This window comes from Cupressus sempervirens, chromosome 5 (genome assembly GCF_028749045.1).
Source record: "Cupressus sempervirens isolate cs-2001-9-10 chromosome 5, ASM2874904v1, whole genome shotgun sequence".
NCBI classification, from domain to species: domain Eukaryota; kingdom Viridiplantae; phylum Streptophyta; class Pinopsida; order Cupressales; family Cupressaceae; genus Cupressus; species Cupressus sempervirens.
Window position 1 is genome coordinate 772,219,094 of NC_143122.1, and position 20,855 is coordinate 772,239,948.

Genomic DNA, 20,855 nt, shown 5'->3' on the forward strand with positions numbered 1-20,855 from the left:
AAAGAGGTCGACCTATCAAGGAAAAAATAATAAATAGGCATTGAGGGCTCATTGCCTATCATGAAGATTTATTATTGATTTTGCTGATGTGCATTGTGGAGCCTAGGGTTTTTGCAAGTAGCCACAATTGGTCATTGAGAACGAAAACTCTCGATGGGTATGCAACTTTGAGGGTGTTAAAGATCACCTGAATTATTGCAGTTGTGGGAAGGATATTTCAATCCTTTCACTTGTTCTTAATTGCTGGTTTGAAGTTTCAAGTGGAGTTGCACTTTCACCATATCATCTTCAGTAGTCAGTCTCCAGTATCTAATCAATCCAGGTTCTTCATTTAAATTTGTAGTTGTAACAAGTTCTCAATTATATATAGCCAGTTAGGGTTTGTCTATAATGTGCCATGTCATAATGTTTTGGTGCTGAAAATTGCCATATTATTTGTAAAAACATTTGGTTTTCATTGAATTAATACATTGGCACTATTATTTCCTTATTTTAGCAATATACTTTAGTGGTGTATTAAATTTAGGGTTTTGTTTACTAGCCTATTGGAAAGGGTCATTACAGTGGTATCAGAGAAGGTTTCCTACCAGCTTGATAGGGTTTATCTAGCCAATTTACATAGGGAACCAACATAAGTAAGAATATGGCTGAGAGACATTCTCAAAGCCCATCCAAAAGTGTTCGAGATGATGAGACTTTACGGCATCAAGAGAGGCTTCTACTATCAATAGAGGCAAGTACACATGAAATGATGGTTATGATGCAGCATTTGATTGGGGAAAATAGGAGAAATAATCATGATACTAACCAGGATGATAGGAGCATAGTAGGATCACAACACAAGATACAGTCTAGAATAGCTGATAGACCCACACATCTTACATTCAAGGAAGAAACTCTAGCACGCGCACCTGATACTATGGTAACATATATTGTAGATAAACTTTGAAAAGAAAGGAATGAGTGTGATTCATTACCAACATATGTATAGGATGGGTGGACATTTGATAGGTACCTAAACTACAGAGCTACCAGGCAGAAGTAGACAAATAAACATAGTGAGTTGCAACAGGTCACCAACAAGTTGGTATTACCCACATTTGATGGTAGTGGAAAATGACTACTCGTGCTTGGATTCATAAGGTGGATACTTTCCTATCTCTGAAGACTATGACAGAATTTAAAGCACTCAAGTATGCCACTTTACACTTAGATAGGGCAGCACATGATTGGTGGACACATGGCATGATCACATCGCAACACAATCAAATAACCACTTATCAAGAATTCATGGATAGAATGATAGAAAGGTTTGATAAAAAAATCTTGAAGTTTATTTCTAGGAGTTAGCCCAATTGAGACAATCAAGAAGCTTAGAATAATTTATCAATGACTTCTAGAATCTTAGAGTGATGGTGCCTGACATTTCAGAATGGAGGCTAGTGATATTATTCACAGAGGGATTAATTGAACCACTCAAGGGGTGGGTAAAGGCTTTTGATCCTCCTACATTACAGGAAGCCATGAAGAAAGCCCACAGTATGGAACTCGCTACTCCAAAAAACCGGTTTAGTTCGAAGGGTTCTTCATCATTTAGAGATGACAAAGGGAAATTCAGCAAGGGTAAAGAGAAGGTTAGTGACTCAAAAGGAAAGTCAGCTATACCCTTGGATAAGGAAACACTTAATGACCTATGTAGGAAGAAGCTATGCTTCTTTTACAAAGGTCCCTATTTAGTTTGGTCATGATTGTCCTATGAGGCCTAAGGGGAAGGCTAACCAGGTGATGTGGGCTTATTACGATGGTTCAGATTTAGACAACTTAGAGTACCATGATGAGGATCCTAATGGGGTATAGGGTGAATAGGAGATAGATAGTGCTGAGAAAAAAGAGGCTCCAGAGCTACAATTACAAGAAGCACGTCTGTCTAGTATTCAAAGAGAGGGATCTTTCAAGCTCTGGGGAGTCTTGGTAGGGTAGAAGGTTATTACTCTATTGGATATAGGTGCCACACATAATTTCATTGATGCACAATTTTTGAAGAGGCGTGGACTCATTATTGAGGAGTTTGAAGGATTGAGAGTCAAGGTAGCTGATGGATATACTCTTCGCTATAATAGGATGGTGCGAGATCTACCTTTGTGCCTAAAAAACTCTGAATTCAAGGTGGACTATCATGTGGGCAACATGGATGACATGGACATAGTACTTGGGATGCAATGGCTACATTCTTTGAAGGAGGTTACTCTAAGACTAGAGGATATGGAGATATGGTTTGAGGTGGATGACAAGACTCATGTGCTGAAGGCTATTCATAATGGTGATGTCATGACTATCTCACTTAGATGGATGGAGAGATTAGCTAGGCATAATAATATAGGGTGGGTGACAATATGTGCCTTGATGCCTACCTAGGAAGAGTAGCATAAGACTGAATGTCATCTAGATATTCAAAAATTGAGAATCAAGTATGAGAAGGTTTTTAGCGAGATTCCACTAGGTAGGCCACCAGACAGAGGCATTGATCACATTATTAAGCTGGAGGAAGCCACTAAGCCTGTCATGATCACACCATAGTGGCACCAAAAATGACTCAAAGATGAGATCAAGAGGACCATCAAGGAGTTCCTAGCAATGGGACACATCAAACCAAGTAAGTCACCTTTTGCATCTTTTGTTATTTTGGTAAAAAAGAAGGATGGTACTCTACGAATGTGTATTGATTACAGGGTATTGAATAAGAGAACTATAAAGAATAAGTATCCCATCCCACACATCGATGAGTTGATAGATGAATTGCATGGGGCTTGTTATTTCACAAAAATTGATTTGAGATCAGGCTATCACCAAATTAGAGTTCGAGAGCAAGATATTGAAAAAAACTACTTTTAGGTGTCATTGTGGGAACTTTGAGTTTGTAGTCATGCCTTTTGGTTTGACTAATGCACTTGCCACTTTTCAGTCCACTATGAACAAGGTCTTCCACCATCAGTTGAGGAAATTTGTGCTGGTGTTCTTTGATGATATTTTGATCTATAGTAGGACATGGCAGGAACATTTAGAGCACTTGGAGATAGTATTGAGCATTTTATAGAGGGAGTTCTTGTATGCGTGATTTGGGGATGATAGAATTGTTGTATCTTGGAAACATCATTAGTGCAAAATGAGTGTTAATGGATCTTGAAAAGATCCGTGCCATTGTTGATTGGCCCCCACCAGAGAACCTTACATATTTAAGAGGGTTCCTTGGTCTATGTGGATTCTATCACAAGTTTGTCAATGGCTACTCATGGCATGCAGTGTCCATGACAAATTTTAAACAAAGGGGCATTTGTGTGGACTCCGGAGGCATAGGAGTGTTTGATGTGGTTCAAGGAAATAATGACTACATGCTTAGCATTAGCATTGCCTAATTTCATGAAGCCATTTGAGCTTCAATGTGATGCTTCTGGAGAGGGAGTTGGTGCTATACTCATGCAGGACAAGCATCCTATAGCTTATGAGAGTAGAAAACTTAGAGGTCCTGAGAGATTATTCAACATATATGATAAGGAGATGTTTGCCATCATGCATGCCTTGGCCAAATTTAGACAGTATCTTGTGGGCAGAAAATTTTGTATTAAAACTGATCATAATAGTTTGAGGCACTTTTTGGGACAACGGGACCTAAATGATTGTCAGCAGAAGTGGGTGGGTAAGTTGGAGGTATATGATTTTGATATCACATATGTTAAGGGGACACAAAATATTGTTGCAGATGATTTATCCCATAGGCCACACCTCACTTCTATGATTCAGACATTAGAGGATTGGCAACACTTGATTGTAGCAGAATATGCCAAAGACACATGGGCCTTTGCTATAGTGGAGGGAACAACAATCGACACCAGATACACTCTCATAGATGATTTGATCATTTACAAGAACAAGATTTACTTAGTCCCAGGATCAAAAGTGAAGCAATTGATTTTGAGAGCATTCCATAATTCACCTACAGTAGGCCATCCTCAGTATTTCAAGACTTATAGGTTATTACAAGAATGGTTCACTTGGAAGGGACTTAATGCTGATGTTTTGCAGTATGTGCATGAGTGTCATGTTTGCTAGTAGAACAAACAAGAGCACACTTATCCAAAGGGCTTCTACAACCACTTCCTATTCTTGATAGGAAGTGGGAGTGCATCTTTATGGTTTTTATTACGAGCTTTCCCAGGGCCCACGGGTGCGATTGTATCTATGTGGTGGTGGCTAGGCTGAAAAAATATGCTCACTTCTTCCCTATCGCTACTACATACTCAGCAGCTCAGGTGGCAGAGGTCTTCTTCAGGGAGGTTTTCAAATTACATGGTTTGCCTCAGAGCATTGAGAGTGACAGGGATAGCTGCTTCATGAGTCACTTTTGGCAGGAGGTATTTCAGTTGTGTGGTACTGAGCTTACACATAGTGCTAGTTATCATCCATAGACTAATGGTCAAACAGAGATTGTAAACAAATGGGTGGAAGGGTATTTGAGGAATTATGTGCAAATCAACAATCAGTTTTGTAGCACATTGTAAAGTTTCAGTTGTGTACTCTATTGAGAAGTTGTAACAAGCAAAATTAGAAGTCCACAAAGGCATAAATTGGCAAGTGGCTCATTGTAATCGCACTACTGATAAAGTGCCCAAAGCATCTATTTTTGGGGGGTTTCTTGATTTAGTGAAAAGGGGGGGTATTCTTGGTGTTGTGTTCTCTCTTTTCTGCAAATTTCTTTCATTTTTCTGCATCATGGGCAACTTTAAGTTTCCTAAGTTAACTCCTCATAACTATGCTATGTGGTCTATAAAAATGTTGTATCACTTAATGCATAATGGACTTTCACAATATGTAGATGGTACTCTTCCTAAACCAGCAGGTGATAATGTATCAACAAGTGAAATTTCTAATTGGGTAGCCATGGACAGGAAAGCCCTAGGTGATATATGTTTGGGCGTAGATGATAAGATCATGTATCAAATCATAAAATGTACTACATCCAAGGAAGCTTGGGATACCCTCGAAAACCTTTATGGTAAAGTGTCTGAAGAAGATGTGTTCAAAATAGAAGATGAGCTAGTTTCCTTAGATCCTAAGTCATATGACTCAATACAGGACTTCATCATCAAGGTGAATGAATTAAGGACAAAGCTTACTGATTGTGGGAATTCTAACAAAGATGACAGACTAATCTATCTTATTCACAACAAGCTGCCATCCGAATATTCCACACTTGTATCTTCTTTTAACACTTCAAAGACTACCTTAGGGTCTGCCTACAAGAAAGTAACTTTTGATGAATATGCTAAACTATTGGATGATGAAGAAAAGAAGTTGAAAACAATGGGGATTCTCAAATCACCTCAGACCAAAGCATTGGTGGCCAATGAGGGTTCTCAACATTTAGTTGGACAATCTTCAAATAAAGGAAAGGGTAAGAAGAAATGGAAGAACAAATCTGAGGATGCAGAAAAGAAAACACCTCAATCTAATCAACAAGGCAAGTCCTTGAATTCCAACAAGAAAGGGGACAACAATAATAAGGAGAAGAAGAAGTGTACTTATTGCAAGAAAACGGGTCATGAAGAGCATGATTGCTATCTTAAAAAGATTGATGAATTGACCAACATCATGAAGAAACATAATGTTCCATTGCCTAATGCTTACAAGGAGAAGGGATCTTCTTCAGAATCAAAGAACAAAGGGCAAGCACTCATGGCAAATGCAAACTCTTCGAAGGAATGGATATTTGACTCCGATGCCTCATATCATATGGGTTCTTCAATGGGGGATTTTTCTTCATTGAATCGCTCAAGGGTACCACACATCTTCATGGGGAATGATAGAAAAATGGATGTTGAAGGAAAGGGAAACGTGGAAATGGAAAATGGAGAGTTTCAAGAGGTTCTCTATGTTCCAAACCTAAGTCCAAATCTCCTTTCAATCTACCAAATTACACACCTCGGAGATGGACATAGAGTTGAGTTCCTTCCTGACTCAGTTCAAGTGCACAGTCTTAAAGATAATTCCTTGGTTGCAGTAGGGAAAGTGAATGATCACAAGAGGTTGTACTCTTTCTCGCATTTTGTATCCAAGCCTCCTTCAAAGGCCTTGTTATCACAATCACATTCAAACATGCAATTATGACATGAGCGGTATGGTCATCTTAACTATCGCTATCTTCAGCAACTTTGCACATACCACCTGGTCAAAGGTCTACCTCAAATAAAATTTTCTAAGGGTAAGTGTTCATCAGATTCAGTGGATATGCATCCAGAGGGGAAGTTACAAAGAGGGAAGTCTTCTAGAGCAACAAGTGTTCTTCAAATGGTTCACATGGTATTAGCAGGTCCTTTTGCATTCAGCCAGGGTCGCTACATCCTTACCTTAGTTGATGACTTTTCAAGGTTCACTTGGGTCTACTTTTTGCATAGTAAGGGTGAAGTTTTGGACACATTTCTAGACTTCAAGGCTCATGTAGAACGTCAATCCAGAAATGACATCAAAGTACTCCGCATGGACAATGGAAACATGGATGTGAACAAAAGACTTAAGGATTTTTGCAGACATGAGGGCATTGATCTTCAGATTCCTTCAGCATTCAATTCGCATAAGACAGATGTTGCAGCTTTGAGGATCCAAACTCTTAAGTCTATGGCAAGTTGCATGACTCATGCCAAGTCTCTAGATCCATCATTAGAAGTCGAAGCAATCTCAAGTGCCACTCACATTCTTAATCGTTCTCCTCATCCTGCCTTAGATGGTAAAACTCCTTTTGAGGCATGGTGTGGTAGAAAACCTATTGTGACACACTTCAGAGTCTTCGGTTGTCCTGCTTGGGCAAACAGATCTTCCAGGGGTCGCAAGACACAGACATCTCGGCCTTGTACTTTCATTGGTTATGAAGACAGTGTGAAGGCATATAGACTTCTTGATCCTGAGACACATCAGATTTTTGTGGAGAAGGATGTACATTTTAAGGAAAGTTCTCCGAGCTTGTTCTCTACTCCTCTTCGCACATCATACAGTGTGGAAACTGATAGTGACACCAGTGATAGTGCTTCAATAGCTTCAGACACATGGAGTTCTATCAACAGATACAGTGAGAGGTCACTTCATCAGTTCAGTCCGCATGCATACATCGCCACAGTGATAGGTCCAGAACAACAGGGTACATTCAGTCTTCTAGATACAAGTTCAGTGACAAATTTGGGGGACAGTATTCATAATTTGCCTCTTCTTCTTGATGCAGAATTACCTTCTTTAGTTGTCACGGGAGTTTCAGACTCTCTTGTTCATTCTCTACATGATCAATCCTTACAGGTTGAAGTGAATGTGGATACTTATGATCAGCAGTTGCAGCAGGGTTCTTCATCAGTTGCAGGGATAGATAGTTCTTTGGGACAGGTTCTTCAGCCAGATGAGTAGGTTTCAGAGACATCACTTATCCATGGGATTCTTTCCACACACAGCGGAAGCATCTCATTTGTACCCTTGGCATTGTTTCTTCCTAAGGGGAGGAACACCATTTTGCAGTCTTGGATCAGCTTCTTCATTGGAGCGTTCACTGTTTGGCATTCTTCTTTGGGGGGGGGAGCCCATTCTGTCTCTCTTCCTTCTATCATTCTCTTATGTATATATTGGATGTATGTCATAATGGGAGGGTCTTGATTACTCCATCCATCCATGCATCCTATCTATCTCTCTTTTTGGGGGAGGGTTTTTCCCATGAGGTTTTCCCTCTTTCCCCGCTTTATGGGAGATTGCATATCATTATGTACATGGGTACCTAACATGGTCTAGTAGCCGGGACCCATCTTGCATTTTCATCCTAGATTGCGTAAGCTTAAGGGCATTCCCCTAATTTGCACTTAAGGGGGGGGTGTTGGTGTAAATAAGTATTTACTTATTACACTTACTTAAGTTTTACTTAGGTTAATGCATTATTTAATTATTTTGCATTGTTTTATTATTATTTGAGGTGAGACACTTAGGAGTTTGTGAACTCTCATTGAGTTAGGCAACTCTAATTAGGCACATGGTGTCTACAACACAGGAGTATGCATCATTCACTTGTTTTCCGCACTCCTCATTTAGCAGATGTTGTCTACTCCACTGATTTCCGCACTACACCATTTTAGTCTTATCCTCACATCATCGCACTTATTCCCGTGCTTAATGGAGGATAATCCATATCTGGTGGACATGTGCCTGGTTGTATGACATGTCATGGTGCTAACTTCTAGGCATTCTAGAAGCTCTCCTGAGGCCTTTATATTCAGGCACTCGTAGTGTACTCATAATATGTTGGTTTTATCCATTATTGAATGAATATCATCATTCTGATCATACTCTGCCTATTTTGGTCTACTGTGTGCTATTGTTGAGTTCTTTTGTTCTTGGGTGAATTCTGGCCTAAGCCAAATTCTTACACTTTTGCAGTATTACCTCCCTTGGATGATGAGGGAAAATTGATCTTAGTGCCAGAATCCATTTTGCATAGTAGAGAGAAGCAGCTTCGTAAGAGAGTAATCAAAAAGTATCTGGTTAAGTGGAAAGATTTACCTATTGAAGATGCTACTTGGGAGGGAGAAGTGATTTTGCAGCATTCAGCATTAAGATTGCTTGAGCCCAAGCAATTTTAGGGGGTATAGACTTGGAATGTCCCTGTTTTGGAGGAGTTAATTATTTATAAAGTTATCGATAAAAAATAAAATTACAAGGTAACTTTATATTTAATTAAGTGATATATCCTATAAAGTCATTAAATAAAATAATGTTCCAGCGGTTGCTAGAAGGAGTAGAGAAATAATTAAAAAAAGAGGCCAACCTATGAAGGAAAAAAGAATAAATAGGCATTGAGGGCTCATTGCCTATCATGGAGATTTATTATTGATTTTTGCTGATGTGCATTGTGGAGCCTAGGGTTTCTGCAAGTAGTCACAATTGGCCATTGAGAACGAAAACTCTCAATTGGTACACAATTTTGAGGATGTGAAAGATCACCCGAATTATTGCAACTATGGGAAGGATATTTCAGTCCTTTCACTTGTGCTTAATTGTTGGTTTGGATTTTCAAGAGGAGTTGCACTTTCACCATATCATCTTTAGCAGTCAGTCTCCGATATCTGATCAATATAGGTTCTTCATTTCAGTTTGTAGTTGTAACAAGTTCTCAATTGTATACAACCAGTTAGGGTTTGTTTGTAATGTGCCATGTCATAATGTTTTGGTGCTAAAAATTTCCATATCATTTGTAAAAACATTTGGTTTTCATTGAATGAATACATTGGCACTATTATTTCCTTATTTTAGCAATATACTTTAGCAGTGTATTAAATTTAGGGGTTTGTTTAGTGGCCTATTGGAAAGGGTCATTACAGATGAAGGTTCATAACCATACAATACTTGGAAGGGTGCAATGCCTATTGATATACGATAAGTAGTGTTGTAACATGATCACAAAAATATAACCAAGACACCCATGCTTTCTTCTATGCTTAAAGATAGTTCTTGAGATAGCCCTCCAACCATTTATTCACAATCTTTATCTATCCATCTAATTATGGATGATAGTTCATAATTGGTGACAACTTTATTCCTGCTAGCCTAAATAACTCCATCCAAAGAGTGATAAGGAAATGACTCTCCCTGTCAGTTACTATGTTCTATGGAAAACCTCATGGAAGAAAAACTCTACCACTTTAGATGCTTGGTATTTGGTGGAAATGACAAAGAAATGGGAATACTTAGTAAAATGATCAAACACGGCAAAAATGAAATCCTTCACCTAAACTCTTGGTAGCCCAGTAATTAAAACTATTTAAATACTTTTCTATTTTTTATTAAAGATTGGCAATTGTTGGAGAATTCCTACTCATAGGGTGTGCTCATATTTGTTTTACTAGAAGGTAGAGCATTCCTATACATACTGCAAGATCACATTCTTGAGGAACTTCCATCGAAACCATTCTTGGATCTTCTTGTATCTTTTAAGGTATCCAAGGTATCCTAGATGTTGGATGTACTAGTACCACTACTAGGTAGGGAAATATTAGGTCAAGAAAAAGACTGTGAGAGAAGAAAACCTTTGCTACAATTGGTAAGGAAAAACCAAAAAAATTTGAGTCCATTGATAATTCAGGAAATAAAATTGGCCCTAAACATAGAACCAGAGCTCCACTTGGAGGAATTATGAGGACTAGGAGGATGAAGAGACTATATGTAAATGGAAGGATGAAAAGGTTATCGGAGGGGAACATGGCCAACACTCTTGAGTCTTGGAAGGAAGGGGTTATGGGATAAAGTGCATAGTTGCATCTCTTGTTAGAATTGGCTCTAATTTCATATGGGAGGTTCATGGCTGAACATCTTCAAAAAGGAAGACCTCATAACCAAATAACTAATATTCTTATAACCACCATTGGGATCTCCCAATACACATTTGCATAATCTAGAACATAACCTAACATATCTGCAAAGGAAGACCACATACTTCAAAAAGTATAATTTGTCAATAGAACATGTATCATGCCAAAAATTGAATCAAGAGTCATCCATAGCATGATTATCTCCAATAAAATGAATATAACCATTTCATAAAAATACAACTCAAATTGCCAAAGAATTTCCAATCAAATGTGAATGTTAAATGTCTAGTAGAAATATGCCAATCACCACCTCTTTGAAGATAGTTTGTAGACCTTCAAAATTGAAATATTGGAACAACATTAGATCTAACATGCTAATATACTAGTAATAGTCATATTTGTAAATGTGGTGAATAATGTTTTGAAAATAATATCAACATTATAAATGTAAAATGTTATAACTAAAGCTCTAATTACTCTCTATTACCCTATATACTCAAGACCAATCAAACATACCCGCATAGACTTTGGAAAGCTCCAATTGGTTCATTGCAATAACCATCAATAAATCCAACACTTTCTTTTGATTTTATTGCAATATGCCCCACCTAGGTGAAAACATCTTTGAATCTTTTTTATTTATTCTTTCTAACAAGCCTTACTTCTGGAAGGAAAATACCAATATAAGATACCTTTTACATATCAGTATCAATTAAAAAATAACATACAAATAAACCACCATTTCTCAATTATCATTACTATAAAAAATGGTTACCTTATAATTTTCTCCTATAATTAGGCTCAATATCCTTATAAAAATAAATATAAAACTGGTTTAGAAAGTGAAGATAAAGAAATGCTATTCAACATGTTCAATTCGATAAATAGAGGAATCAATTAGAAAATTTCACAATAGCAAACAAATAATATAGATACCTTACTTATTTTACATAAAAATACAAGAAATAGAAGCCCAAGTTTAATTTCTACTGCATTAACATGGATACTTTCAAGCACAACCCATCTAGCAAATCATCTTTAGCTTATAAGAACTCTCCTTTTTGAGATACTTTCCCTCCAAGATTCAATTAATGGCTGATGGGACCATGTCGATCATTTTATCACATCAATCTTACTCGGCTCCCATTGGCTTTTTGGATCATATTGATTGACAAGGTAATTTTTGATAAAACCATCAATATGATACTTACATTTATCAATAAACTATAAAAAAATAGTATGTTCAAATATTTTTAAAACATAGTCCATTAAACAGTTTTACAATTTATAATATAAGTATGAAAAGTAAAAAAGAAACTTAGAAATGTCAATGGACCCTTTGTCTACAAGTGAAGTTGAATGGCTCATAAAGAGCCACCAAGGGTCAAGTCTTGCTAAGTGCAAGACTTGGACACCATAAGGGATGAAGTCATGATCATGCCTTGGATGATTTTGATGGTGTGGATGTCCCCTAGCCCTTGGCTCTAGTCAAAAGAGGTTTTAGGGATGAGTGGACCCATATCAAGTTTCTAAATCATTTTAGTGGTGTCCTTTGTTGGTTGGTAGTTTGTAGGTCTCATATTTCGATGGGTTGCCTTATGCCTAGATGGGTCGCTTCCTAGGTATACATCCTCCATAATTTTTTAAAATTAAGTTTCTATAAATTACTAATTTATAACAACTTTCTAGGATTTTATATTACTTTATAAAAGTATGAATTTAAAAACATGTAATGAAAGATTCTTAGAAATATTACCAATTTATACTTATATAGTGTTGATTTTTTATGATAAATATTTATCTTAAAATTTAAATAAAATTTTAGTATCATAGCCAACCCATCATTATAAAAAACACAAATGACAAATAGGAGTGACCATCAAATTCTAATTATGGTCACAATAGCCCTCTTCCTTACCCTCTCTAAATACCTCAGACTCTTATACACATTGTTAAACAAGTATAACAAATTGAGAACTTAAAATTACACATAAATAGATATATAAGGGTTAATGTGGCTTATCAATTTGATTATATATACTGAAAGAAAGCAACATATAAGCATGTTAGGCTCTTACATTATTTTGAGTTGATTGTAGTTAATCCATGAAGCATTAGATGATTAAGGATTAAAAGAATCAATTTTTTTGTTTTCTAAAAAGAATGATATATGCACTAATTAAACATTAAATAAATCTACTCCTCCTATGTAGAATGGAGTGCAAACCTCAGCCATTGCAAGGTTGATGATGGTTTCACAGGAGTCAATTCCTATTATTTCACATGTTTCAAACTATGTCGGTTCATAGGGGATCAAGGTGGCTGCAAGGGCCACCACTCCTGTATTGGTTCACACTCTGCTTGTTACATCCTCCATTAAGACACACAATTTGTAACATTCTCACAATCCTCCCAAGCATGCTAAGAAACCAAAAGAGAAGCAGCGGGGCATCACACCTGAAGGGTTTCCCTCTGGTTTCAACCCAATTTCTATCTTTTTGCAAAATAGTTACTCCTCCCTTGAGGACAAAACATATATGGAAGAGCTTTCATGAATTTTTTATCATGGCACATGTGTGAGGTCTTATATACCTCTCTATAAAGTACTATGTGTAGGATATCCATCATATACTTGGTAATCTAGATTTCCTTTGTATACAAGAGGTTAAAATCTCTAGTTTTATGCTTTCTTCTTCATGTCACACCATTTGGCCAGACGACATTTTGTTTTCTTCTCAAGACAAATCTAGTAGAAGTGGTAGTTACTCTCTTATCACCTCGTCTTAATTCTATTATTATTTTGCATGGTTATGACCCCATGCACAAAATTGTTTGGATTTTTCTTTCTATCAATAATCATTCCTTTGGTATAGTCACTATTTATGCCCCCAATGATGCTTTGGAAAGATCTCAACTTTAGTGTTGGATGGATGACAACTTGCCTCCAGCTACTTGGGTTATGTGTGGTGATTTTAATAAATTTCAGTTGGCTTCTAACAAGGAAGGTATTTAGCCTTTTCATTGGACAACTACAGAAAGGGAAGTGTGGTACTAAGTTATGTGCAATAAATTGGGCCTTTTTTATCCCATTGCTAATTGCCACTAGCAGAGTGGGGTCATGTACATTTTGTCTAATTTTTGAGCTAGCTCTGACCATATATTAAAATGTCTCAATCATACCATGATTACTACACAATCATTTCTCTCCTTTTTCTAAAGATTGAGAATTACATGTCATTCCTCTGTAGGATGTAACACTATTAGACCACTATCCCATTAATTTTACCATTTCAAGTGGCAAACTAATGTATAATGATCTATTAGAATGCAATTTCTCCTTAACACATCGGTGTTGATGCATGCTTTCACTATTTTTGATATCCGACATGTCTAGAATTTGGAGCCATGACCCCATTCTCAAATAGGTTGGATTCAATGGTGGAATGATGTTGTTACCAAAACTACTAGGTTTCTTCGCATCAATGGGAGGCAATTGGTTGTTTTCTAAAAAAGGTCTAATGAAACCAATACCAAGGCTCTCAAGAAGTCTTTTAAAGCTATTACCCTAAACTTGTTTGATTTTGAATTGCAAGTCTAGCTTGCCAAGCCTCATTATGATATAAAAATTATTGATAACTATTCTACTCGAGGTGCCCAAATCAAAGCTCACCTCCATTGATTGGAGGTTGGCGATAAAGCTTCTAAAGAATTCTTCTAGGCTCTCAGAGCCCATCATACCAATTTTTGGATTAAAAAGATTAAATAGGGCAATACTATTCTCTCCAATCTCCCTGACATCCTGCAAGCTTTTGTGCATCATTGTGAAAATGCTTTTGCTTCGTAGGGAAATTTAGTTGCCCAAGAGGGAGCTCTTAGAAAGTGCAGTTACGTTACTCCAAATCGCCTGACGGTCGAGCAATGAGCTTTCTGTGATTAGCTTCTCACAATTAGGGACCTCAAGGAGGTTGTCTTATTTATGGCAGATGACAAGCTCCTTGGGTGTGATAGGTTCCCCTATGAATTTTACAAGCACCTCTGGGAGTCTATTGGTCAAGACCTACACAAAGTCAATCTTGAAGCTTATCATACTAAGAGTCTTGGAGCCATTGTTAACAAATGAAACATTAAATTCATACCTAAAGCTGATGACCTTGAGGATATTTGCAACTATTTGCCCATCACCTTGCTTAATGTGTCATACAAGATTATTGCTAAGGCCTTAGCTCTCAAAATTTGGCATCTTCTTCCCTTAATTATGCAACCAAAGAAAACTAGTTTTATCAAGTCCAAGTATATTTTTGACAACATTATTGCTATTTGGGAAGGCATGAAATTGGCTCGCAAGTCCAATCAATAGAGATTATTTTTTAAAATTGATTTTGTCAAAGCTTATGATGGAATTGAATGACCCTTCCTTTTGGCTGTGCTTCAGGCTTTGGGTTTCGGCCCTAAGTTTCTTTAGTCTATGGAGATTCCTTTTGGATATGCTAATGTTTGTATCATTACCATTAATAGTTCTCAATCTAAAACCTTTGAGCTCTTTCAATCTATCCGCTAGGCTTGCCCTCTGGCTTCGGCTTTGTATGTTCTTGATGTTGAAGGGTTTGGTTACTTACTTGCCCACTCTATTTCTTCTGGTTCAGTTCATGGCATTTCCTTCCCCGAGTCTTCTTCCTAGCTTGTCAATGGTCACTTTGTTGCTAACTCTTTTCTCACTCTACTAGAGGACAAGGAGAATATCACCAATGCCTTGTAATGCTTGGACACCTTTTTGTCAAGCTTCTGGTTCGGCTATTCAATGGCACAAGATGCTCTATTAAAGGCAATCTTTTATTTCAGCTCCACCCTGGCTTGCTCAATTTGAGTGGAAATGGGTCACTCGTGGTGATATAATCTAGTTTTTGGGCATCCCCTTTGGCTTTCAAGCTTCTCCAATTGAATTGTGGAATGATGTGCTCATGAAAATTGAGAAAAAGCTTGACTACTAGATTACTAAACCCCTTTCTCTTTTGGGAAAATTCCATATTTGCTCGAAGGTCCTCATGTTGGGCTCCTTCCAAATCCTCCTACCTCAAGCTAGAACATTTTCTCTATGACTTTCTTTGGGCTTCCAATTCTGATCATCGTGGCTTTCACAGGGTCACCTAGAATTTTTCTTCTCTCCCCCAAGAATTTGCAGGTCTTGGCCTTCTTTTCACTCAAAAGCATGGGCTTACAATTTGTGCCAAGTGGATTCTTCGTGCTCTCACTAGTGTTGAAGCTTGGAAAGTGTTGGTTCAACACTGTATCTCTTATGTGTTTCCTATTAACAGACCTGTGTGGAAGGGGATTGGTCTTTAGACCCTTCTCGTCATGCAGGAACCTATTAATATACAAGGCTTTTTAGTTATCAAGAGCATTTGGAAAGCTTGGGAAGCTGTGAAGCCTTGGCTTTGCTAGGATAGTGATGGGTTTCATGATGGGCTTTCTTTAGATCAATAGAACCTTTGGTGGTCCTTGTAGTTTTCCATTCAGGGTGTTTCTCTGGCCAAGACTCAAGGCATCAATGCTCTGTGTTTTTTCAAACGCAGCATGAAGACTCCTAAGAACCTTTTTTCCAAGATCTCTATGAGTCTTAGATCTTGGGAGGATATGCGGGTCCAGTTTTGTCTTGCCTATCTAGATCGACAGACTTTTGATCTTCTGCTCTTTGCCATTCCAGATCATTTTCTTCACAACATGGGAATCCAGTCTATGCGACCTTGGTGGAAAGACTAGAAGTGGTATCCTGCCACACCTTTCACTAGTTACAAGCTCAACTTAGGATATCAATGGCAGTATCCCCTTCTCCCTATGTTGGATACTCTCAACCAATGCTGGCATCTTCAATCTTCTACTTATCATTGGAGCATGTGATTTGATATTATTTGGAGTGCTATCGCTGAGCCTAAGATTACCTATTTTTCTTGGTGCCTATTATTTCAAGGGCTTCGATTTGGGTCATGGCTCAAGCATATTAGCGTTCTAGATCCTTGGTGTCCTTTTTGTGGGCATCCTGAGTCATTTTTGCATATTTTTTGGTTCTATAGGCATGCTCAAAATTATTGGCAATGGATACAAAAAAAATTTTAAGCCCTTTGGCCAGAATTCATTTCTTGGCACATGATTGTACTGGGTGATTCCCCTAGGATTCCTAGGCAATTTACCCAAATCTGACACACTTTCACGATGGAGATTTTTTTTACTTTGTGGAAGGATAGGAATGTTGTCTTTTGACTCACAACTTTCTTCATATCAATGTTGCTATGTACACTAAAGCATGCATTTTTAGTAATGTTAGGTCGTAGTTTTAGGTCTAAGCCAAAAAGGTGGCATTCAAGGTGGCCCACCTTTAGGAATTGCTCAATCATTAGGGTAACGTGTGCCTTGCATGGTCACCAAAGTTCCTACTAACTCCTCGACTGACCATACCCCCACCCTGAGGCCATCGTCAGGGTCACAGTTCTTCTCCTCATCACTTGCATACACTGGGCTTGTAGGCTCCCCATTAGTGCTCTCCAAGTGGTGGTGATGTTGGTTGGTGGCAACACTTGGCTTCCCCACCTTATCGCAGCTCTAGCTGGTCCCTATTGCCTGTGGCTCCCCCTCTTGTTGCTCCTCCTGGCTTTGGTGGCTCTAAGTGGTCTTTCCCCCACTTGGATTGACTATTTCTCCATTGTGGGTGGAGGAGAAAGACAAAGAAAAAGTTGCTGATGATGGCGCTACTGATAGCTGGATTGTTCCTAATCCATATGTCAATCCTAGAGATTCCTAGGGATATAATAATTGTGATGATCCACCTCCCTCAGCTGGCACTCTTGTGGCCTGAAGGAGCTGCTTATATGATTTTTTGATGAATAGTTGTTGATTCCGGCTTCGGCCATATGAATTTTCGTGGGGTGATCTTGTATACACCGGCCCCCTTTTGTAAATTTGTAACTAGTATATTAATTTATTAATAGAAATGAACTATTTAATTTTTATTTTTATTTTAAACATTAAATAAATATATATATGTGGCTGTCAACGTTTTTTCAATAGTAAACCTTTTTAATTAAGCAAGGGTAAGTAGCAAGAAGCAGAACGATAAGGAAGCTGAGGCTGTCAAACCTGGGGATCGACTCCTTTTTCGGCTGCCAAATGTAGTGTTGTATTCTGAAAGCAGTCCTCATCGTGGCTCACCAATTGCGCAACTTTTTCTGCATCTTTATATGCCAGTAATTTTTGCACCACCGTAAATTTATCATATTCCACCACAATATGGAAAATTGTTTTATGATCTGAAGTCCGGATTTCAACACAATCTGGCCACGTCGATATAAATTCCTCTATCATGTCCGAACAGTCTTTGATGGCTGCTACATGAATTGCGCATATTCCGAATTCATCTTTTTTGGTCATTAAATCTTGATGGCTTGAAACCAACTTTAGCACCGCCTTTACAGTCTCAAGATTTTCTCCATGGATGACTGCAACCAGACTTGGTATTGCCCTTCTATTTTCAATACTAGCTTCATCTGCTTACATTTTGCATTACCTAAAATCAATATATTTATTTATAGTACAAAAAAGTACAATTCAATATGTGCAAATGATGTATAAATTTACCTTGATATTCAACAAGTGAACCACTCAATAAACCGATCAGAAAGCCAAGTAACCGATGGCAAGAATTAGAGTACAGAGGGACTTTTGATTTATCAAGTATCGCAGTCACTATATCTGCCTCATATTCACATTGCCCATAGTTAGTAACTTGAGAGACAACCTACAAATATAATATTTCATGCAACACACAAAAAACAAAGTGCGAACTGACCTGAATATCCCATATAACCTGCCAGTCTAAGACACTTCTGCATCTCCATTGTGTCAATTTATTTCTTGGCATCACACAAGAGTTTGCCTGTTTCTACATGACCATACTTGCAAGCTATTACCATGGCTGTTTCTTCGAAATTATTGTAACAGTAGGCAGATTGTTTCCTGTGTTGAAGGAGATCTTTGACTATATCTAAATTATTGCATTTAGCAGCTTCATGCAGTGGAGTATTCTCATTATTGTTCTTCATTGCAGCCATACAATATTTCTTTGAAAGAATCCATTCACCAAAAGGCAGGTGGCCTTCCCTTACAGCCTTACAAGATTTATCTGAAAGAATCCATTGAAAAATAGGCTGATGGCCTTCCCTTGCAGCAATATGCAAAGGACTATCTCCCTCGAAAGTAACTTCAAGCAGAACTTGCCTGTCTAACCCTCTAATCAAGGAGGCATCACCAGCTATCAGAGCGATAAAGAGCTCCTTATTCATTTTATTATCTCTTCTTATGCCCACCAAAAATAACTAGTGAGGTAGAACAAAAGTTGTATTTTGAGAGATGTGGATGAAACAACAAGGCTTAAATTCAGGGAAGGAGGATCGAATCAACATCTATTTCGGTCAGGATGTGAAGTTGGGAACATTTTACAGGCACCAGTCGGTAAGCATCTCTTAAAATTGATTAGGAAATGTCCACAGTCCATCGGTAAGACTATTCTCACCGACTTTTTGGAATCATTGTGTAACATCAGAGTATTTTATGTAACATCAGAGTATTCTACCTCCATATCTTACATCAGAGTATTCTACAATTACAATTCAACTGATAAGAAATATCTAAACTATTACTGAAGTTAACCTAAAATTCTACATCTAATTTCATTACTGATCATCAAATTTATTCTAAATTATTGATAGGAAATTGTATCCATTCTACTTTAAGAATCAATATATAAAACATCTAATTACAGGGAAGAATCTATCAGTTATAGAAATAAAAAAAGAATGAATGAAACAAAGATACGTACTGATTTACTTGAAAGACTTTTCCAAATTAATTGACCAAACTCTGACTTTAGAGAGAGGAGAAGCATTAACATAGGCTTAACCTCCCAACCACGGACCTTTTTACTTATCCTCACAAGTTCTAAATAAATATAACGGCCCTCCCTACCTTGAGGTCAGGCTTGGGATGTTTATCGATCCAGTCATCGGAGTACTCAGGTGGGTTGAGGTCCCAACAACTATTCGATTGAATAGTTGAAGTATCAGGACAACAACATGACCATTTTGTTGTGGCATGTTCGCCCTTTTATCGCCCTGGCCAGGAATTTCAGAGGTGGGTTTCTATAACCCGATCTCCACCGCTCAGCTTGACAATTTATTCTTCAAAGTAGGTTTTTACATGAGCTAAATCAAATTATATTCTTAATAACAATTACTGATAACCTTTCTTATTTATCTTGTGACAGATTCATCTACACTTTTCATCATCAGCAGATCGTTAGATCAGTGATTCCTCGGTGCCTGAATCCATTACATCTTAATTATAAGATATTTGGTTCTACCTACTCAGATCTTCCTTAGTATTTAGACTTGATCTTTATTATATAACAGTTTAAAACATAACTTCACAATTTTATGTCATGGATTGATATTGGTACAATTTTCACACAAGAAAGAAATATCATTGAGGTAGAGTCAGACATTGAAAGAGATCAGAGGTTTTATAAAATTTTATCAACTCAATCTAAGACATTGCTCACTGTTATTGCTGAACAACTAACGTGATAAGCACAAGTGATGAAATATGACTCAATCTGTATATTTATCTTATTCACAGTGATCCAACTCGGCTCAGAAAAGAGGACAGGAAATGAGATGGAAAAATGAATCGTATGCAAAAAAATGTAAATTTTTTAGTTCACTCTTACTTGTCTATAGTATACTGTGCGTTCAGATTGAGGAAGTCTACCGCCCACACTAAAATTCATAGCTCAAACTGTATGCAAGGATGCTTCACGTAAATACTGTTGAATGCTTGGTAATGGAATTAGATCTTAAAAGAATATGCTGGAGACTGATCAGAGAGGTCAAAGGATATTTGGGTGGAAGACCCAGGGCCGGCTACTCGCAGCAGAGAGAGAGAGACTTCTTCATGCACTAGCTTGGGTTACAGAGAAAACAAAAACTCAGACCAAGGCAAGAACATGAATAGGCAGATGTTCCTTCTTGTCTCTCGAAAATGACAAGACAACATATAAATTCGTATGCATGGCTTTACATCTTCCGCTGTTACAAGAATGCATTGCGTTTTTGAAATTCCAACGATTGGAATACGAAAAGTTGGAACAAAAGGTGGATAAAGGTTTTGCTAATATAAATTTTAATGTTGTATTATTATTTTGGTTAAATTATAGTTAAGTATAAATAAGGTGACATTATTTTATTATAAATCTAATATAATAGTGCCACTTTATAAATATTTAATTATGATTTTAATCAAAATAATGATATATTATTAAATGATATTACTATTAAATAAAGGTAAGAATTTTCTTATTTAGTTCTTTTTAAAAAAAATCTTATATTATTTTTAGCTCATGAAAATTCCCACTTTGTTATTTGTTGT

The 20,855-nt window shown here is 37.4% G+C and overlaps 1 protein-coding gene across 1 annotated transcript in view; it reads right to left on the bottom strand.

Annotated features, from left to right (window-relative positions):
- LOC149558201 (uncharacterized) overlaps positions 1-18,271 on the bottom strand; it is a 28,837-nt gene extending 10,566 nt beyond the window's left edge. The window contains exons 1-3 of the mRNA XM_089830679.1: positions 18,223-18,271; positions 18,012-18,125; positions 17,514-17,920 (exon numbers count right to left, since the gene is read on the bottom strand). Of these exons, the coding sequence (XP_089686805.1) occupies positions 17,514-17,920; positions 18,012-18,125; positions 18,223-18,271 (570 nt within the window). The remainder of the gene's footprint in view (positions 1-17,513; positions 17,921-18,011; positions 18,126-18,222) is intronic.
- Between the last annotated feature and the right edge of the window lie 2,584 nt (positions 18,272-20,855).